The sequence below is a fragment of the Thamnophis sirtalis genome, unplaced genomic scaffold (assembly GCF_051295495.1).
Source record: "Thamnophis sirtalis isolate CommonGarterSnake01/CBP01778 unplaced genomic scaffold, rThaSir2_p1.2 scaffold_4, whole genome shotgun sequence".
NCBI lineage: Eukaryota > Metazoa > Chordata > Lepidosauria > Squamata > Natricidae > Thamnophis > Thamnophis sirtalis.
The window spans coordinates 141,064,446-141,083,936 of NW_028261384.1; the positions used below are offsets into that span (position 1 = coordinate 141,064,446).

Genomic DNA, 19,491 nt, shown 5'->3' on the forward strand with positions numbered 1-19,491 from the left:
AAAAAAAAGTTAAAAGCTTTTCTTCACAGAGTTCGGGCAAGGGTTTCGCAATATCTCCTGGTGGTCACCCATCCAAACAAACAGACTGTTCTTCACTTTTTAATCTGGGGAAAGGGCTGATTTAAGAAAAAGAAAAAAAACGGGTTGCTTTCTTTGCTTTGACCAATAATATTTCGGGCAGTTTGGTGGAATGGTTAAGGCAGCCAATAGGAAACCGGGAAACGGGGAATTCTAGTTCGGTCTTAGGCACAAAAGCCAATCGGGGGACTTTGGGCCAATCACCAGGAGACTGGGAATTCTAGTCACATTTTAGGCAATCGATTGGGAGATCTTGGGCACCGGGTGACCGTGAGTTCTAGTCCCACCTTAGACATCAAAGTTGGCTGTATCACTTTGTGCCAATCGCCAGGTGACTGGGAGCTCTAGTACTGCCTTAGGCAAGAAAGCCAACTTGGAAACTTTGGGCCAATCACCAGGAGACGGTGAGTTCTAGTCCCACCTTAAACCTCAAAGCCAGCTGGGTGACTTGGGGCCAATCACCAGGAGACGGTGAGTTCTAGCCCCCTCTGCTGCTCCTCCCCCGAGGCCTGACGCTCGACTCGGGCATCCCCCCCGCCCCGCCCCGCCCCGCGGCCCTCCTACCTGTTGCAGCCTCCCGATCTGGGCGTGCATCTTCCCGTAGCTTCCGTAGTCGCGCTGGTAGCGAGCGGCATTTTGATAGCACCGAATGGCTTCCTCGCAGTCTTGCTCGGATTCGTAAATCTCCCCCAGTTGTTCCCAGAGGTGGGGCTGGCCCTGGTCACGGAGCAGTGCCTGGACGCAGCCATGGATGGCCTCCAGTTTCCCGTGCAGGGGGCGGGGCGGAAGGTTCCTGGAGTGGGGAGGGGGGGAATAAGAGGGGGGGACGCGATGAGTAGGTCAGCGAAGAAGCCAGAGCGTGGGGTGGGGTCCCTGGGAATTGCAGGGTTCCCGAGAGCCTGAACAAACTCTTTTATTAATCGACTGTGAATTCTGCTCCTTTCCACTCAGCAAAGTCTTTCAAGGGTGGATTTACGGTCACAGACCTTATCTGGCTTGGAGAGCTTCCAGGCCGAGATCTGCAGAACTTGGCCAGGATTCTCCAAACCGATGAAGCGAACTAATCGTCTCCTGCAAACTCCACTCCCCTGGCGCTCCCTCTTTTATTCCCTCTGGGAGGGGCCATTCACCGTCCACCTGTGGCCTTACTCTCAAGTCGACCCCTGTTCTTTAGCTCTTCCCTTCGTCTGGCAACTCTGGGCATGCGCACACTGGGAACAGGCTCCAGATGTTCGTCTGCCTCACTGATGTCCGACTCCGAAGGCAGCTGGTAACTGTCGGGGGCGGCCCTTGCCCCCTCTCTGCCTCCGACGCAGAGCCTTCCCCAGACTCCAGGACTGGCCCATCTTCCTCCCCAACCTCCTCACTGTCTGAATCTGCGGCTTTCGGCAGGCCACAAGAAGCAGTCTCAAAGGAAAGGGGGGGGGGTGTTCCTGCAGATATGGAGCGGGGGAATCTAAGAAGGACCCAGCAAAGGGGAGGGGAGAGCCAGGGATGGAGGGAGGGGGAGGGCAGCAGAGAAGCTGAAAAGGACAGAGCTATACAGCAAGACCTTTGTGGTCAAAAGAGAATTATTTTTTGGAGCTCAGGGTCGAACTGAAGGGACCCGTCCGGGCTCTGAGCCTATCGGTTTTCTTGCAGACGTTTCACGGTCCAACTAGGTAACGCTATCAGTGCCAGGAGGGAGGAGGGGTTGTGGAGATTGGGAGGAGGAGGAGGAGAAGGAGGAGAAAGAGGACTTATGAGGTCCTTCGTGCTCTCTGAGCTGGATAACTTTCTTGCAGACCTTTCGTGAGCCATCTAGGTAACGCTATCAGTGTTAGGAGGGTGTGGGGTTTGCAGAGATTTGGGGGGGGGGGAATAGAAGAAGAGGAAATGGTGGATTTTGGAAACAGATGCTTTTCTGAGTGGGGTGGTTTCCTTCTGGATGTTTCATCACCCAACTAGGGAACATCATCAGGGCTACGGGGAATGGTCTGCTCGGAGCTTTTCCCAGATGCAATCTATGGGGTTTGTATGTGGGGGGGGGGCTTCCTTTCTCCTTCCCACGCCCGCCCCGCCCCCCCAGCCAGGCGCGAGACTCACCCGGGGGCATAGTAGCCTTTGCTGTACTGCCCCAAATTAGCACCATGGCTGGGCGGGTAACGGCAGGGGCAGAGGTGGCTGGACGGCACTGGCGGAGCACCTGGCGGCGGAAAACCAGGGTGGGAGGGAAAGACAGAAGAGACGTCAGCTGTGGGAGGGGGGTGGGGAAAGCACCCCGAGACCATTAGGGGGCGGGGGTCCCGCTCGAGGTGAAAGGAGCAGACTTGGGAGAGGAAGCAGAGGAGGCCACACCGAAACTGCCCACCCACTCAAAGCTTCGACAGAAACACAGGGCAGCCGCTGAAGCTAACCGTGGTTGAGGCACGCGGGGATTTGGGGAAGGGGGGGGGGGAAAGACCCTCCAGATAAATGGGATGAAGCCCCCAAGGGGGTTGAGCTGGTTCTCTAGACCTCTGAGCTCAATCGTCCTCTTTTAACGACCCCCAAATCCCTGGCGGGGTGGAGTCCTGAGCAACTGAATGGAGCTGAATGTTTTAGTGGCCAGATGCCTTTCCCTGTTGCCGATGAGGAGTTTTGTTCGGCAGATATATTCTCATTGTGCCCAGAGAGAGAAATATCTATCTCGATTTAGGATTGAACTAACAGCCTCCTGATTGTCACTCTTCTGAGCTCAATAAAGGGGAATATTTGCAGCTCGGGGTCCTTGGTGGTCTCTGAGTTTGGTGGTTTTCTTGCCGATGTTTCACGACCCAACCAGGCAACGTCCTCAGTGCTACAAGGGAGAGGTGTTTGCATATCCAGAACTGATGAGGTTGCCTAGTTGGGTTGTGAAACGTCTGCAAGGAAAACCAAGCTCAGAGACCTCCAAGGACCCCTTCTCTTCTCAGCTCGGGGGCACGAAGGCCCACCTTGGTGGGATTGAAGGTAGTCCTTGATTTACGACCCCAAATTGAGCCTGGGATTACGGTCATATAAATCGTCAAGCAATTCATCCCATAAGCAGAAACTTGATTTGATGGCCTTTTTGGAGCGGGCATTATGCAAATCAGCATGGTCATTAAGTGAATGAAAAGTCGCTAAGTGAACAACGCAGTCATTAAGCAAACCTCATTTTCCGGAATGGGTGTTTTATTTTGCCTGAAAATAGCAATACATTATTTCTGGCAAAAGAAAGTGGCCACTCGTGCTAAGGAACCGGTCGTAAATCGAGGACCACCTGTGTGCAGAGCCCATTTACTCTGCAGAGATTTGCATAGGGGGGGCAGTCCTTGACGTACAACCACAATGGAGCCTAGTGTTTCCGTTGCTAAGCGAGACAGCTGCTAAGTGAATTTTGCTCCCTTTTTACCACCATCGGGGGGTAATGCTCTAACGGTCATAAGTGTGGAAAAACGGTCATACGTTCACTGTTTTTTTAGTGTCACGGTCACTCTCAAGCGTCACTAAATGAACGGTTGGAAGTCAAGGACTACCTGTAGGCACGAATTTATCCAGAAAACTCAAAAAAAGTTTATTTTTTTTAAAAAAAAACTTATTATATACCAGATGAGCCACATGCAGCTCCGGAGCCGCATGTGGCTCTTTCATCCCTCTGCTGCGGCTTCCTGTTACTGGTCAGCTCCACAATTAATAGGGCTTTCAGTTAGGACAGGAAGAAGAAAAAAGACGCTGTGCTAGGAGGAAACTCTATGGTGGGGGAGCCGGATTTCCTGTCGGCTTGGGGAGGGGGGGGGGCTTCCGGTTTGGACATTTTGGGCTCTTTTGAGTGTTTAAGGTTGCCGACCCCTGTCGTCTACCAATCATTCTCCACTTGGAGAAACGAGAATTTGGAAGGAAAAACGAGGGAGGGGACCAGCCAGGCTTGACTGAGACCCCCCAGGAGCTGTTGACCCCACCACCACCACCACCACCACGAACCCGGCCCTCTCCACCCTCTCGCCCTCCCCTTGCCCAGAATACCTGCCCCCTGGGAGCCATGGGCGAGAATGGCACGAACTCCAGGCTCCGCTGCAACCCAGGTTGCCGAGAGAAAAAGGGTCCCGCCCGGCACGGACCCCTAACTGTTCCAACGTTCGATGCATCCAGTCTGCGGGCGGGAAAAGAAGAGCGACGGGGTTAGGGGGAACCAGCTGTGGATGGAGACATTCCCGCCTTGCCCCTCCGAAAAATAATCCGGGGCCCTTTTTATACCGCGTGATTTAATTTAACTCTTCTCCTAAATACCCACTTTCTACAAACAAAAGCCTCTTTCCTTTGGTTGAACTTCGTTTTGTGCGGCAGTTTAAAAAGCAGCAAGGCGGAAACCGGGTGTATGTGAGTTCTAGTCCTTCCTTCGTTTTAAATTACATTTCTTAACATTTTTATCCCGCCGTTTTTTTAACTTTATAAGCAACTCAAGGTGTGGAACATACCCAATACTCCTTTCGGCTCCCCCGCCCCCGACAACAACCCCGTGAGGTGGGCTGGGCTGGGCGAGAGGGACTGCCCCCCCCAAATCACCCAATCGGCTTTCATGACTAAGGCGGGACTAGAACTCCCGGCTGGCTGGCAATTGGATGAAAAGTTACTCAAGTCACCATTCAGGCTTGAGGTGGGACGAGAACTCCCAGTCGCCTGGTGATTGGCACAAAGTCACCCAATAGGCTCTCTTGTCTAAGGTGGGACTAGAACTCCCAGTTCGCCTGGTGATTGGCAAAAAGTCACCCAATAGGCTTTTTTTAAATCTAAGACGGGACTAGAACTCATAGTTTGCCTGGTGATTGGCACAAAGTCACCCAGCCGGCTTCCATGCCTAAGGCGGGATTAGAACTCCCCGTCTCCCTGTTTCTAAACCAGCACCTTAACAACCCGACGAAACTGACTCTCCTTCCCACAAGACCCAAATGGGGGTTTGGGGCCAAGAAAGATAAGATAAACCATGTCACTTTAAGACTTGGGGACTTCAATTCCCAGAATCCCTCAGTCACTTTAAGACTTGGGGACTTCAATTCCCAGAATCCCTCAGCCGCTTTAATTCTGGTGGACTTCAACTTCCAGAGTCCCTCAGCCGCTTTAAGACTGGTAGACTTCAATTCCCAGAATCCCTCAGTCATTTTAAGACTTGGGGACTTCAATTCCCAGAATCCCTCAGCTGCTTTAATTCTGGTGGACTTCAACTTCCAGAGTCCCTCAGCCGCTTTAAGACTGGTAGACTTCAATTCCCAGAATCCCTCAGTCATTTTAAGACTTGGGGACTTCAATTCCCAGAATCCCTCAGCTGCTTTAATTCTGGTGGACTTCAACTTCCAGAGTCCCTCAGCCGCTTTAAGACTGGTAGACTTCAATTCCCAGAATCCCTCAGTCGCTTTAAGACTTGGGGACTTCAATTCCCAGAGTCCCTCAGCCGCTTTAAGACTTGGGGACTTCAATTCCCAGAATCCCTCAGTCGCTTTAAGACTTGGGGTCTTCAACTCCCAGAATCCCTCGGTCGCTTTAAGACTTGGGGACTTCAATTCCCAGAATCCCTCGGTCGCTTTAAGACTTGGGGACTTCAATTCCCAGAATCCCTCAGCCGCTTTAATTCTGGTGGACTTCAACTTCCAGAATCCCTCAGCCGCTTAAAGACTGGTAGACTTCAATTCCCAGAATCCCTCGGTCACTTTAAGACTTGGGGACTTCAATTCCCAGAATCCCTCAGCCGCTTTAAGAGTTGGGGACTTCAATTCCCAGAATCCCTCGGTCGCTTTAAGACTTGGGGACTTCAATTCCCAGAATCCCTCGGTCGCTTTAAGACTTGGGGACTTCAATTCCCAGAATCCCTCAGTCGCTTTAAGAGTTGGGGACCTCAATTCCCAGAATCCCTCAGCCGCTTTAAGAGTTGGGGACTTCAACTCCCAGAATTCCTACATCCTTGTAGACTTAGTCCACAAGTCTTAATGTGGCTGAGGAATTCTGGGAGTTGAAGTCTTCAAGTCCCAGAATTCCCCAGCCAGCAAAGGGGAATCCTGGGAGTTGAAGTCCACCAGTCTTAGTGTTGCCAAAGTTGGGAGACCCCTGATAGAAGACCTCTCCCTTCTACCCATTTTATGGGCCACTTCGTGCTTTTATGTCTCCATCGGACCCCCTCTCCCATGCTCCCCTCCCCACCCCCAAGACCATCTCTTACCTTTCTGCCGCTGTGGACGCGTCTTCGTTCCCCACCCTCCACCCCCCCCAGATCCGGGCGACAGGCGCCCCCCCGCCAGCCGCTGATAATTTAGACCTCCTCCGGGTCTAAAGCCTCCGGCGGTCACAACCACATAGAATGCTGCAAGAAAGAGAGAGAGAGAGAGAGACACCGTTTAAATTCGCACTTATGACGCTCTGAACCCCCTTCTGACAATCTCGTGACCCCCTTGTTCTGCCCCCCTACCCAGGAAGGAGGAAGGGGGGGGGGGTCTTCTAAGCCACCCACCGATGCCAAGCTTGGAAATTGCCTTTTCCTTCTTTTTAGGGGGAACTTTCGCACCCAGAACAGACCTCAACCAAACGTGCAAAAGGTTGCTAGGTTGTGTGAATGCAGTTACGGAGAGGGAAACTGGGGTTTGCGGGAATGGGGAGAAGCCAGGTTTGGGAAGAGCAGCAATTCCCCCCCCCACCCTTCGAGCCGAGTTCTAGGATGGGCTGCTAAGGGCTTTCCTGTGCTCTGGCTGGGAGCGATGGGAGTTGTAGTCCAATATTTTTTTTTTAGTCTCTAAAACAAAAGGGGGATATCAAATCCAAAGATGCATGTATTTCCTTCCCTCCGGGGAAAAATCCCAGGTTTCATCTTAGCCTCGACCCCCCCCCCTCCAAATAACACGCGGACACGCTTTAGGGAGCATTCACACGACACGCGTCGCTCTGAACCGGCATCTTTTTAAAACCCGGGCTTCCCTTTCCCCCACTTTCCCCCCCTTCCAGCCCTACTTCCAGCACGTGGAAGGCGACCCCAACGTCCAAGCCCGAAGAGGCGGAAGCAGCTGCCTTTTCCGCCGCTGTTCGGGGGTCGTTGCCATCCCGCATACCGAGTTCACTCACCTCGCTACGGGCAGGAGAGGGTTAACCCTCGGCGGTGGTGTTTTTTTTTTTTTAACCCTCCCGCCTATCAGCGCGGGCCACGCCTCCGGAGGGAGGGCACCTTCTGGCCCCCGCGTCCAATGGAACGGCTGGCTTGGGAGGTGGGAAGGCGGGGCCGGCGTTCCGCCCGCCTCCAACATTAACCCCTGCCAAGCCGGCTGTTCTTAGCCCAAGTGCCTTGTGCCTCTCTTTCTCCAGCCGAGCAGCCAATCGCGCCCCCTCCTCCCGACGGCCACCAATCAGCGTTCGCCTTGATCTTCCAGAGGGGTCTGAAACCATAGAGATAAATGAGGAGGGGCGGCCGAGAGCCGCACTCGCGATCAGCGATTGCTACTGCCTGGCCAGCTGATGGGAGGAGGGGGAAGAGTTAGGCGCTATGAACTAAATACAGTGCTTCTTAAACTGGAAGGACTTCAACTCCCAGAATTCCTCAGCCTGCATGCCTGCCTGGGGAATTCTGGGACTTGGAGTCCGCCCATCTTCCAGCTGCTCAGCATTGGACCAAAGAATTAATGGCGTGGTTTGAACCTGCATTTAAGGGCAGGATTTTTATAGGTCGTCCTTGACTTACAACGCTTCGTTTAGTAACTGTTCTAAGTTGCAACAGGCTCTGCAAAGCTGCTATGCGGCGGCGGGAGTGGAAAGAGTTCGTTTAGCGACGAACTTACAAGAGTTCCTTTAGCGACGAACTTACAAGAGTTCGTTTAGCGACGAACTTACAAGAGTTCGTTTAGCGATGAACTTACAAGAGTTCATTTAGTGACAAACTTATAAGAGTTCGTTTAGTGACGAACTTACAGCATTTTGTTTAGTGATGAACTTACAAGAGTTCATTTAGTGATGAACTTACAAGAGTTCATTTAGCGACGAACTTACAAGAGTTCATTTAGTGACGAACTTACAAGAGTTCATTTAGTGATGAACTTACAAGAGTTCACTTAGTGACGAACTTACAAGAGTTTGTTTATTGACCGAAGTTGCAATGGCACTGGGAGTGACAGGAACCCTTTTTCACACTTAACGACCGTTGCGGGCATCATCACGTGATGAAAACCCAGAGGCTTGGCAACTGACTCGTATTTATGACGGTTGTAGATTCCTGGGGTTATTGGATTCCCCTTTTGCAACAAGCCAAGTCAATGGGGAAAAGCCAGCTTCGCTTTACAACCGTGTGACTCACTTAAGAACGGCCGGGATTCCCTTAATCAAGAGTGGCAAGAAAGGTCGTTTGATGGGGCAGAGCTCAGCAATTGTCTCGCTTAGCAAAGGGAATTTGGGGTTCCGTTGTAGGTCCTCAAGTATCTGGCAACTAAGGGAGCCCATGGGTTGAACTCCGAATCCCATCATTCCCAGCCACGACGTACACGGTGGAATTCCATTATGGTGGCATGAAGGCCCCCCTTCCTTCTATTTTCCTACTGGCCCCAAATCCCCCAGAATCCCCCAGCTGGCTCTTATGCCTACGGCAGAATTAGAACTCAGAGTCTCCTGGTTTCTACAGGTAGTCCTCGACATACGACCGCCATTGAGCTCAACGTGTCTGTTGTTAAGTGAAACATTGGTTAAGCGAGGAGCTCGGTCCCATCCGTTTGGTGACTTTTCTCCCCCACCGTTGTTAAGTGAATCACTTCAGCTATTACAGTTGTTAAGTGAATCTGCCTTCCCCGTTGACCCGGCTTGACAGGTCCCAAAAGAGGACGCCGGCCGGGACACTGGCAACCGTCATAAATACGAGTCCATTCCCGAGATCACGTGTCCATGAGGATGATGCAACGATCATAAGTATGAAAAATGGTCGTAAGTATGAAAAACACGGGATGTTTTTAAGAAGAGACTGGGCAATTATTTGTCTGAAATAAGGATCTCCTGCTTGAACAGGGGGTTGGACTAGAAGACCTCCAAGGTCCCTTTTCCAGCTCTATTCTGATCGAAATAGAATAGAGTCTCCTGCTTGGGAAGGGGGCTGGACTAGAAGACCTCCAAGATCCCTTTTCCAGATTTATTCTGATTATATTACATATTTATCTCAAATGGTCTCCTGATGGGAAGGGGGCTGGACTAGAAGACCTCTAGGGTCCCTTTTCCATCTCTATTCTGATCGAAATAGAATAGAGTCTCCTGCTTGGGAAGGGGGCTGGACTAGAAGACCTCCAAGATCCCTTTTCCAGATTTATTCTGATTATATTACATATTTATCTCAAATGGTCTCCTGCTTGGGAAGGGGGCTGGACTAGAAGACCTCCAAGATCCCTTTTCCAGCTCTATTCTGATCGAAATAGAATAGAGTCTCCTGCTTGGGAAGGGGGCTGGACTAGAAGACCTCCAAGGTCCCTTTTCCAGCTCTATTCTGATTATATTACATATTTATCTCAAATGGTCTCCTGCTTGGGAAGGGGGCTGGACTAGAAGACCTCCAAGATCCCTTTTCCAGCTCTATTCTGATTATATTACATATTTATCTCAAATGGTCTCCTGCTTGGGAAGGGGGCTGGACTAGAAGACCTCCAAGGTCCCTTTTCCAGCTCTATTCTGATTATATTACATATTTATCTCAAATGGTCTCCTGCTTGGGAAGGGGGCTGGACTAGAAGACCTCCAAGATCCCTTTTCCAGCTCTATTCTGATCGAAATAGAATAGAGTCTCCTGCTTGGGAAGGGGGCTGGACTAGAAGACCTCCAAGGTCCCTTTTCCAGCTCTATTCTGATTATATTACATATTTATCTCAAATGGTCTCCTGCTTGGGAAGGGGGCTGGACTAGAAGACCTCCAAGATCCCTTTTCCAGCTCTATTCTGATTATATTACATATTTATCTCAAATGGTCTCCTGCTTGGGAAGGGGGCTGGACTAGAAGACCTCCAAGGTCCCTTTTCCAGATTTATTCTAATTATATTACATATTTATCTCAAATGGTCTCCTGCTTGGGAAGGGGGCTGGACTAGAAGACCTCCAAGATCCCTTTTCCAGCTCTATTCTGATCGAAATAGAATAGAGTCTCCTGCTTGGGAAGGGGGCTGGACTAGAAGACCTCCAAGGTCCCTTTTCCAGCTCTATTCTGATTATATTACATATTTATCTCAAATGGTCTCCTGCTTGGGAAGGGGGCTGGACTAGAAGACCTCCAAGATCCCTTTTCCAGATTTATTCTAATTATATTACATATTTATCTCAAATGGTCTCCTGGTTGGGAAGGGGGCTGGACTAGAAGACCTCCTGGGTCCCTTTTCCAGCTCTATTCTGATCGAAATAGAATAGAGTCTCCTGCTTGGGAAGGGGGCTGGACTAGAAGACCTCCAAGATCCCTTTTCCAGATTTATTCTGATTATATTACATATTTATCTCAAATGTTCTCCTGCTTGGGAAGGGGGCTGGACTAGAAGACCTCCAAGGTCCCTTTTCCAGCTCTATTCTGATTATATTACATATTTATCTCAAATGGTCTCCTGCTTGGGAAGCGGGCTGGACTAGAAGACCTCCAAGATCCCTTTTCCAGCTTTATTCTGATTATATTACATATTTATCTCAAATGGTCTCCTGCTTGGGAAGGGGGCTGGACTAGAAGACCTCCAAGGTCCCTTTCCCAGCTCTATTCTGATTAAAACTGATGGCAGCCGGGTGCTTTTTAACCACGGGGACTCCAATTGGCTCTTTTTCGGTCCCCTCCATCTTTCCATCTGTCAAATGGGCCGAGCTCAGCCCAGCAGCTGCGGGATGAATGAAGGAAGGAATGAATAAACGAATAAATGAATGAATGAACCATTTTTTTATGGGAAAAAAAAACTTTGGCTCAACTTCCTCTTCCAATGCGACCGGAATTGGGAGCCGCTGTTGTTTTTTTCCCACGCCGCCCGCCACGAAGAGACCCCCACGGGAGAGGGGAGGGGCTGTGTCCACCCCCACAGGGCCTGTGACTCACCCACCCTTCTCCGGCCCGGTGTCCCTGCCAGAAACCGGAGCCAGACAAGACGCACTGGCCAGATCAGATCCCATCCTTTGCTGTGGTCGAGACAGGCTTTTTATAACCAGACACGATCCGTGGGAACCCACCCACGGAGGGGGTCTCGTCTTCGCCCCCCCCTCCCCTCCGGCCCCAGACGTGGCTACAGCCGGGCCGGACACCCGTAGCTATTTCTGGAACCGCCCCGAGCTAAGTTTGGCTCCCGAGCAGGCAGGGAGGGCGGTTGTGGTTTAAGAACAGAGCCCAGCCGGGGCACGGCAATCGTGCGTTGCACGCCTGCCAAACAGCCGAGTGGAAGAGGGGGGGGAAGGGGGGGAGGGTAGTGAGCAGCTGGCAGGACTTCCTTGCACGCCTCCGGACGAGAGAGGAGGAGGAAGCTACAAGGCCCCATCGATGGCACATCGCTTTGTGCAACGGCGAGCAAAGTACGACCGGCGTGGTGTGACGGGGCGTGCAAACTCCGAAGGGGAAGTGATCCCCTCCCGCGAAGCGTGCAAAGGTTAAGTCACGTATGAAGACCGCCACGGAGGGATGAAGACCTTTCACCTTGGGGGCAGTGTGTCCAAAAGGAGGACCTGGAACCAACGCGCCCTTTCCTGCGCTCTAAACCGTATCACAAAAATCACAACGGGACCTTGGAGGTCATCTAGTCCAACCCCCCCTGCTCAAGCAGGAGACCTTCAACCGTTTCAGATCAACGGCTGTCCGATCTCTGCTTGAAAGCCTCCAGTGAGGGAGCACCCACAACTTCTGGAGGGAAGAACGGTTGCAGGCATTGGGGAACGTCTCGTTGAATGACGAGAAGGACCGGGGAGGGAGTGGGGGGGCGTGATAGCAGCGTTCCAATATTTGGGGGACTGCCCCAAAGAAGAGGGAGGTCAAGCTATTCTCCAGGGCACCTGAGGGCAGGACAAGAAGCAATGGGTGGAAACTAATCAAGGAGAGAAGCAACTTAGAACTGAGGAGGAGTTTCCTGAGCGTGAGAACAGTTCACCGGTGGAACAGCTTGCCACCAGAAGTTGTAGATGCTCCAACACTGGAGGTTTTGAAGAAAAGCCAATTGTCTGAAATGAAACATCGCAAGGACACAAGATACACTCCCAAACTTCGCAAGATGCACACACAAGATCGACCCCCATTTGCCGTTCTACACTGTCTGCTATAAAGAACTCCGGCTGGTTTTCAGTCCAGAAACGGGACCCCAAACCCGGCCAACTGCTCCTTCTATTTACAATTCCAAATTCCGATTGGCTGGAATTTTTCCAAGCCGCTGAACAACAGTTTGCTTGGGACATTTTCTTTGGGGGGGGGGGCGTTCTCCGAGTTGCTTTGTTTGCCACCATGGAGAAGTCGCGCCCACGGAGTCAACAACCACAACGGCAGGGATTCCTGAAATATCTCGTTTCCGCGTGCTGAGCCGTATGGGCCCTTTGCCTTTTCGCCAACACACTGCCGCCCCTCGCGGAACGCTTGCCCGCGCGCCGTTCAGGGTGTGTACTGCGGGCGAAAGCCCACACGTCGTTGGGTATCCTGTCTACACAGTCGGCCTGGGAAAACCGTGGGCATGGACGTTAAGGACGGTGACCTGTCTACCTGTTGTTGCCGTGGGTCATGATTCGGGTACCAGATGCCCGCTCCATGTCTCCCTTTTGATCGTTCAGCGACGCACCCAAACATTGCACGACGCACACATGATACAGTTCTAAACATCGCAAGACGCACGCACGATCTACACACAAACATCGCAAGGACACGCAATCCATTCACAAACATCGCAAGACACTGTTTCCACCCAACCCCAAGTCTGGCATCCAGGAGCAACTCTAGATTGGCAGCGGCGATGCCAAGAATCCTGGTGCGAATCGCTTGCGTGAGCTGCATCGGTGGCCGTGTTACTCCCCGGTTCCGTTCAAGGTGTAGCTGCCACCTTTCAAACCCTCCGTGGTTACTGGAAGGACCGCCATCATTGGAGGCTTTCCAGAAGAGACTGGACTGCCATCTACTAGAAATGGTGTAGTAGGGTTTCCTGCTTGGGCAGGGGGTTGGACTCAATGACCTTCAAGGTCCCTTCCACCTCTGTCATCCTATGAATTAATCAATGAACAGCTTGCCAGCAGAAGTTGATAGACCTGGACTTAACACCAATTCATTTAGCGACCGTTCTAAGCTACAGCTGCACTGGAAAAAAGGGACCAACGGCCGTTTTTTCACACTTACGTCCGTTGTAACATTGTAATGCTGGACCATGGACTGACATTTACGATGGTCGCAGTGTCCCTGTGTGTGTGTGTGTGTGTGTGTGTGTTATTGGCCTCACAAACCTGGCAGGAAAGGTCGGGAAATGGGGCAGATGTCGCTTAGCAGCGGACAGAAATTCGGAGCCCTGTTGCAGTCGTTAAGTCGAGGACTCCCTGTCATTTAATCAATCCACCCGCCGGGACAGTGTCCTGCCGTCCAAGACTTGAATGAGGTTTCTTCAGGCAAAGAAACTACGATGGGCATAGCAATCCAGCCCTGGCAGAATTGGCATCGTGGGAAATCGGAGACCTCCCCTCCCCCCGCCCCGGCACGGACTGCCCGGGATGGCACCGAGGAAGCGGCATGCAAATTGGAAAAGAGAGGGGACGGGAATGCCCCCGTCTAAAAACCAAAAACCCTCCAAAAAACCCCCACTCAACTAAGTCGCCATGCGGCTGTGCCCGCGGTCCCACTCAACCCCGAATCCTGCCGCATGTTTCTGATCTTTGCATCGTACAGAGAATTCTGGGTAAGCAGAGAGGCTCCCCCACCTGTGTTGGCGCCTGCGCCTGCCCCACCCACCCCCTCCACCCTCCGTACGTCAGGCTGGTGATGCGCAGGGGATTTCCAACGCCGGCACTTCCAGCAAGGCACACCCCGACGCATCACGGAGCACGGCAAGAAAAGGAACGAGGAACGTGTGGCACCCTTCGTTTTTTCCACCCCTGCAATGCGGCCATGGCTTCCCCGGGACTCCCCGAAACGTCACTCGGACCGATTCGACCAAGTCAGCAATTTTTTGCTGGGTGCCAGGCTTCCTCCCCCCCCCGCTCCCCGTCCCTCAACCTTCCCTCTGCCCACGCTGCCCAGCTCAGCATTTTGGGCATCATCCTGCTCTTCGCAACTTCCTTCGCCTCCCCTCCCCACCCCCCGCAGCCACTTCTCCGAAAATGACGACCAAAAAAATAACAAAAAATGTTTTTGCGAGCTCCGAGTTGTACGGATTTACAAGAAAGGGGAACTTGAAAGGATACAAAAGGGGGCAAAAACCGCAAAGGAAGAAGCAATTCACAAGGCCCGGAGTGCGTGGGGTAAGTGTATATTACGTGCGTTAGGTATAGGAGGGGGATGGCGAGAGGAATATTTTTGCAAAAGAAGTGGGAATATTGACCCAGAATCGGCGTGAGCAAGGATAAACAAGAGTGAATCAGGACCGCGGCCTTCTAGAATGCAGGGAGTCCCCGACTTACGACCGCCGTGGAGCCCAAAATTTCTGCCGCTAAGCGAGACAGTGGCTGAGTAAGTTTTGATACCCCGATTCTTACCACCGTTGTTAAATGAATCCCTGCAGTTGTGGAGCAAATCATGAGGTCGTTAAGGAAATCTGGCTTCTCCATGGACTTGGCTGGTTGTAAAAGAGGATCGTGTGACACACACACACTCGTTGCGACTGTCATAAATAGGAGTCAGTTTCCAAGCGTCCGGATTTTTATCACATGACCACGGGGATGCCGCAACGGTCGTAAGGGTGAAAAACGGTCCTAATTCATTTTTTTAACTTTGAATGGTTATTAAACGAACTGTTGTAATACTACCAGTAGTACTTACTACCAGTAGTACTTACTACCAGTAGTACTTACTGCCAGTAGTACTTACTGCCAGTAGTACTTACTACCAGTAGTAGTTACTACATGTAGTGCTTACTACCTGTAGTACAAAGGTTGAAGCCCCAATTCTCTCTCCCAAGTAAGAGACAAGACAGTAAGGAAAAACTTTGGGCAGTCTTCACCCTGCTGTCCTCCTCCAGATATACTGTACTACAACTCCCATCCCTTCAGCTAGCAGGGGATGATGGGTCAGCTTGGGGGAAGGCTCTGCAGAGCTGCTGTGCGGCTGCACAAGTGGAAAGGGTGAGAGCGTGTAAGTGCAAACCAGCGTGTGCAGGCAGGCCTTGACTTCCAACAGTTCGTTTAGTGCCCGTTCGAAGATGCAATTTACAACCATTTTTCACACTTACAACCGTCGCAGCATTCCCACGGTCCCGTGCTCGAAATTCAGACCCTCGGCAACAGGTTCCCGTTTACGACGGTCGTGATCCCCCTTTTGCAACCTCAAGTCAAGGGGGGAGAGCCCGATTCGCTTAAGGGCCGTGCGACTCACTCAACAACCGTGACAACCGACTTAACAACAGTGGCCAAAAAACCGAGTCGTAACATGGGGCAAAATTCCAACGTTTCGCTCGGCAGCATCACTTCCGGGCTCTGTTGTGGTCGTAACCAGAGGACTTACCCGGACACATGGGGGCAGTAGGAGAGAAACCCACGGGAAACGTGGCTCAGGGGTAGAGCCTTCCGGGATGTGGGGCTCGGAATTGTGTTGTTTTTTTGAGGTGGCAAGTGATGGGAAAGAAGGGGGGGTCCATGGGGCGCTTGTTTGGTGTGTAAGCCGGTTGTGAATCACGGTCTCCCCACATGCTTAGTAGAACAGCTGTGTCAGCCCTGAGTCAGCGGCCAAGAAGGACACCGCCCCTTTTTCAATCCACCCCACCTAGAAAATGACTGAGTATAGGGGGGGTGCGAGAAACCATTTGGATACGTCTACCTGAAAAATCAACCATGCGCACACATACACGCACACACACGCACACACCGTGTCCATATGTCCTGCTTTTCACACCCGACGATAGGACTGCACACGTTCTCCCCACCCCACCCCACCCCGACGCGCACGTGACGATAAGCATCAGCTGGGAAACCCCAACGTCCGTTCAACACAACACGGGGTGGGATGTTGTCCACGCTTAGAGGCAGAAAGGCACACGCCTCTTGTGGTCAAAGGCACAACGGGGTTATTGAAAAGCCAGCCCCCCCAAATGGCCTTCCTTCCACGACACAAACAGCAATACAGATCGATTAACCACGACTCGTTTTGTGACCGTTCGAAGTCCCCACGGCACCGAAAGGAGCGGCCTACGACCGTTTTTCGCCCCGACGACCATTACAGGCATCCCCGCCATCTCGTGATCGAAATTCAGACGCTTCACACGGGGGTTCATATTTGTGACCGTCGCAATGTCCCGGGGTGGTGGTGGTCAGATGATCCCCTGCTGCAACCTCCCGAAGAGCAAAGTCCGTGGGGAAATCCGGATTCAATTAACAAGCGGGTTACTCACTTAACAACTGCAGTGATTCACTTAACAACTGTGGCAAGACAGGTCGTACAAATGGGACAAAACTCACTTGACAAACATTTCACTTAGCAACGTGAATTTTGGGCTCAGTGTGGTCGAAACTCGAGGACTACCTGTACATCAATCAATTATTTTTAGAAAGAGTGCATGAATTCTCTCTCTCTCCCCCCCTCGCTATCTATCTATATCTCTTCCTTTTCTTTCTCTCTCTCTTTTTCTTTCTCTCTCTATACCTACCTATCTCTCTCTCTATCTCTCTGTTTCTCTGTCTCTTTTTCTCTGATTCTTTCCCTCTCTCTCTGTATCTCTCTCTTTCTCTCTCCCTCTCTCCCTCCCTCCCTATCTCTCTTTCTTTCTCTTCTTTCTCTCTCTCCCTATCTATGTATCTCTATTTTTTCTCTCTTTCTCTCCCTCTCTTTCTCTACCTATCTGTATTTCTTTTTTGTCTCCCTCTTTCTCTCCCTCTCTTTCTCTACCTATCTATCTGTATCTCTCTTTTTTCTCTCTTTCTCTCCTTCTTTCTCTACCTATCTATCTGTATCTCTGTCTGTTTCTCTCTCTCTCTCTGTGTATCTCTCTCTTTCTCTGTATCTCTCTCTCTCTGTATCTCTCTTTCTCTCTCTCTCTCTCACTTTCTCTCTCTCTACCTATCTATCTGTATCTCTGTCTGTTTCTCTCTCTCTCTGTTTGTATCTCTCTCTTTCTCTGTATCTCTCTCTCTCTGTATCTCTCTTTCTCTCTCTTTCTCAGTTTCTCTCTCTCTACCTATCTATCTGTATCTGTCTTTCTCTGTCTTTTTCTCACTTTCTTTCTCTCTCTCCCCCTATCTATCTGTATCTCTGTGTGTGTGTGTCTGTATCTCTCTCTTTTTCTCTCTCCCCCCTCCCTATCTCTCTTTATCTCTCTTTTTTCTCTTCTTTCCCTCGTTCCCTATCTGTATCTCTCTTTTTTCTCTCTTTCTCTTTCTATCTATCTATCTATCTATCTATCTATCTATCTATCATCTGTCTGTATTTTTCTCTATCTTTTTCTCACTTTCTGTCTTTCTCTCTCTCTCTCCCTATCTGTATCTGTGTCTTTCTCTGTCTCTTTTTCTCAGTTTCTCTCTCTTTCTCTCTTTCTTTCTCTCTCTCTCTCTCTCTCTCTCTCTCTCTCTCTCTCTCTCTCTCTCTCTCTCTCTCTCTCCCCCCCCCCTTCATGTGTGTATGTGGGTGTGGGTGTTGTGTGGAGATACGGAGAAACAGAAAACATGATGCACGAAAGCTAACGGGATCCGGTGTGACTGGGAGTTGTGTGGTTTGGCCTCCTCCTACTTTCCAAGAAAGGTCAGCCTGATAAACACACCACTCACTCGAAGGGTTTTAGGCACACGCGTGCGCCTGGCAAAGGTCGGGAATTGCAGCGCAGGAAAGCCCCTTGGCGAGCTTTATAGATCAAGCTTTGGGGAGGGAAATCCCCGACTTGCCGTGCCAATTCCCCTCCCGATCAATATCAGAGAGAGAGAAACCGAACCCACGGCGGTACAGTAGTCCTCCACTTACGACCACAATCGTGCACTGTTTTCGCTGGATAAACGATACCTCTGGGCAGTGAACTTTGCCCCATTTCACAACCTTCCTCGCCACCGTTGCTAAACGAATCACGGCATCTCTTGGCTTCCCTTGTGAGAAGGTCGCAAAAGTGGATCGCGTGATTCCCCCCCGGGACAGAGTCATAAATACGAACCAATTGCCGAGCATATGAACTTTGATCACATGGCCACAAGGATGTCATAAGTGTGAACTGTGGTCATAAGTCCCATTTTCGGTGCCATTGCAACACTAAATGAACTGTTGTATGTCGAGGACTATCTGTATTTGGGGGAGAAATGTACGCGCACCGACAGACCAATTCAACACAGACATTCACCCAGAAAATATTAATCTTAACACCGCCAAAGTCGACACAAGCCCACCCTCTCAAGAGATAGGCGTCAGTTCCCAGAATTCCCAACTATTGCGGCAGGAAAAAGGGGGGGATTTGGGAAGTGTGGTCTCAACAACCCATCCCAGAGAGGATCGCAAGTTAATCAAAAGCTGCCTCGAAGTTACAAAATCGTTCCAAAGTCCAAGATTTGGGGAGGGGGGTGGTGGGGAAAGAGAATTACAGACACACAATTTCAACACAATAGGGCCCTGGCGCAACGTTGCCCCCGCTGCGGGGTTGATCCATTCCCCGTGCTGGCTGGGAACCTCGCAATCCCACGAAAGGGACCCGCACAACATTCCGCGGGCATTCGCGGGCGGAGAGAATCGTTCCCGACCATTCCGTATCGACAACCACAAATTCTAGAAACCGCAAAAAAGCCCTAAAACCAAGCAGAGACACGTCTGTGCTCCCTTAGGTGAATCCTGCTTTTCAACACACAAATACAAACACACACACACACACACACGGCTAAGAAGTTAAACAAACGAGCAGAGTCAGCACCCATGGGTCAAAGAACCACTCGATCCGACATTGGCCAAGGTCCAAGGGGAATCAAAGAGGGTGAGGCACACACGAACAGCGAGCCTCAACAACGCAACCGCACGAGAGAGGGGGGGGGGAGAGAGAGAGAGACAGTCGTCTGACACACCGACACACATTTGCTGTATAGGGAAGAAAAGAACGACAAGCTCCGTGTACACACACAGATACACACACAGTGCCCTCGCTCCTCTGTTCACAGGTCTCTCCCTCCGCACGCAGACAAGACGGGTAGTAGGGACTTACCTCCTTGGCACACAAAGGGTGGACGTGAGAGGCGTGGCGCTATCACACGTCAGCGAAGTGTCCTCGCCGGAGTGTTTACTCCCGCCGCTGTGCCTCGACTAACGTGCAACCGGGACATACTAGGAGAATGTAACTTGTAACTCCTTTCCGC

At 51.3% G+C, this 19,491-nt stretch overlaps 1 protein-coding gene across 1 annotated transcript in view; it reads right to left on the bottom strand.

Annotated features, from left to right (window-relative positions):
• Window positions 1-19,491, bottom strand: part of KDM6B (lysine demethylase 6B) — a 53,155-nt gene that overhangs the window by 29,022 nt on the left and 4,642 nt on the right. Inside the window, 5 exon segments of the mRNA XM_087715029.1 lie at window positions 643-871; window positions 2,164-2,219; window positions 2,221-2,263; window positions 4,084-4,210; window positions 6,269-6,409. Of these exon segments, the coding sequence (XP_087571155.1) occupies window positions 643-871; window positions 2,164-2,219; window positions 2,221-2,263; window positions 4,084-4,205 (450 nt within the window). The 5' untranslated portion in view covers window positions 4,206-4,210; window positions 6,269-6,409.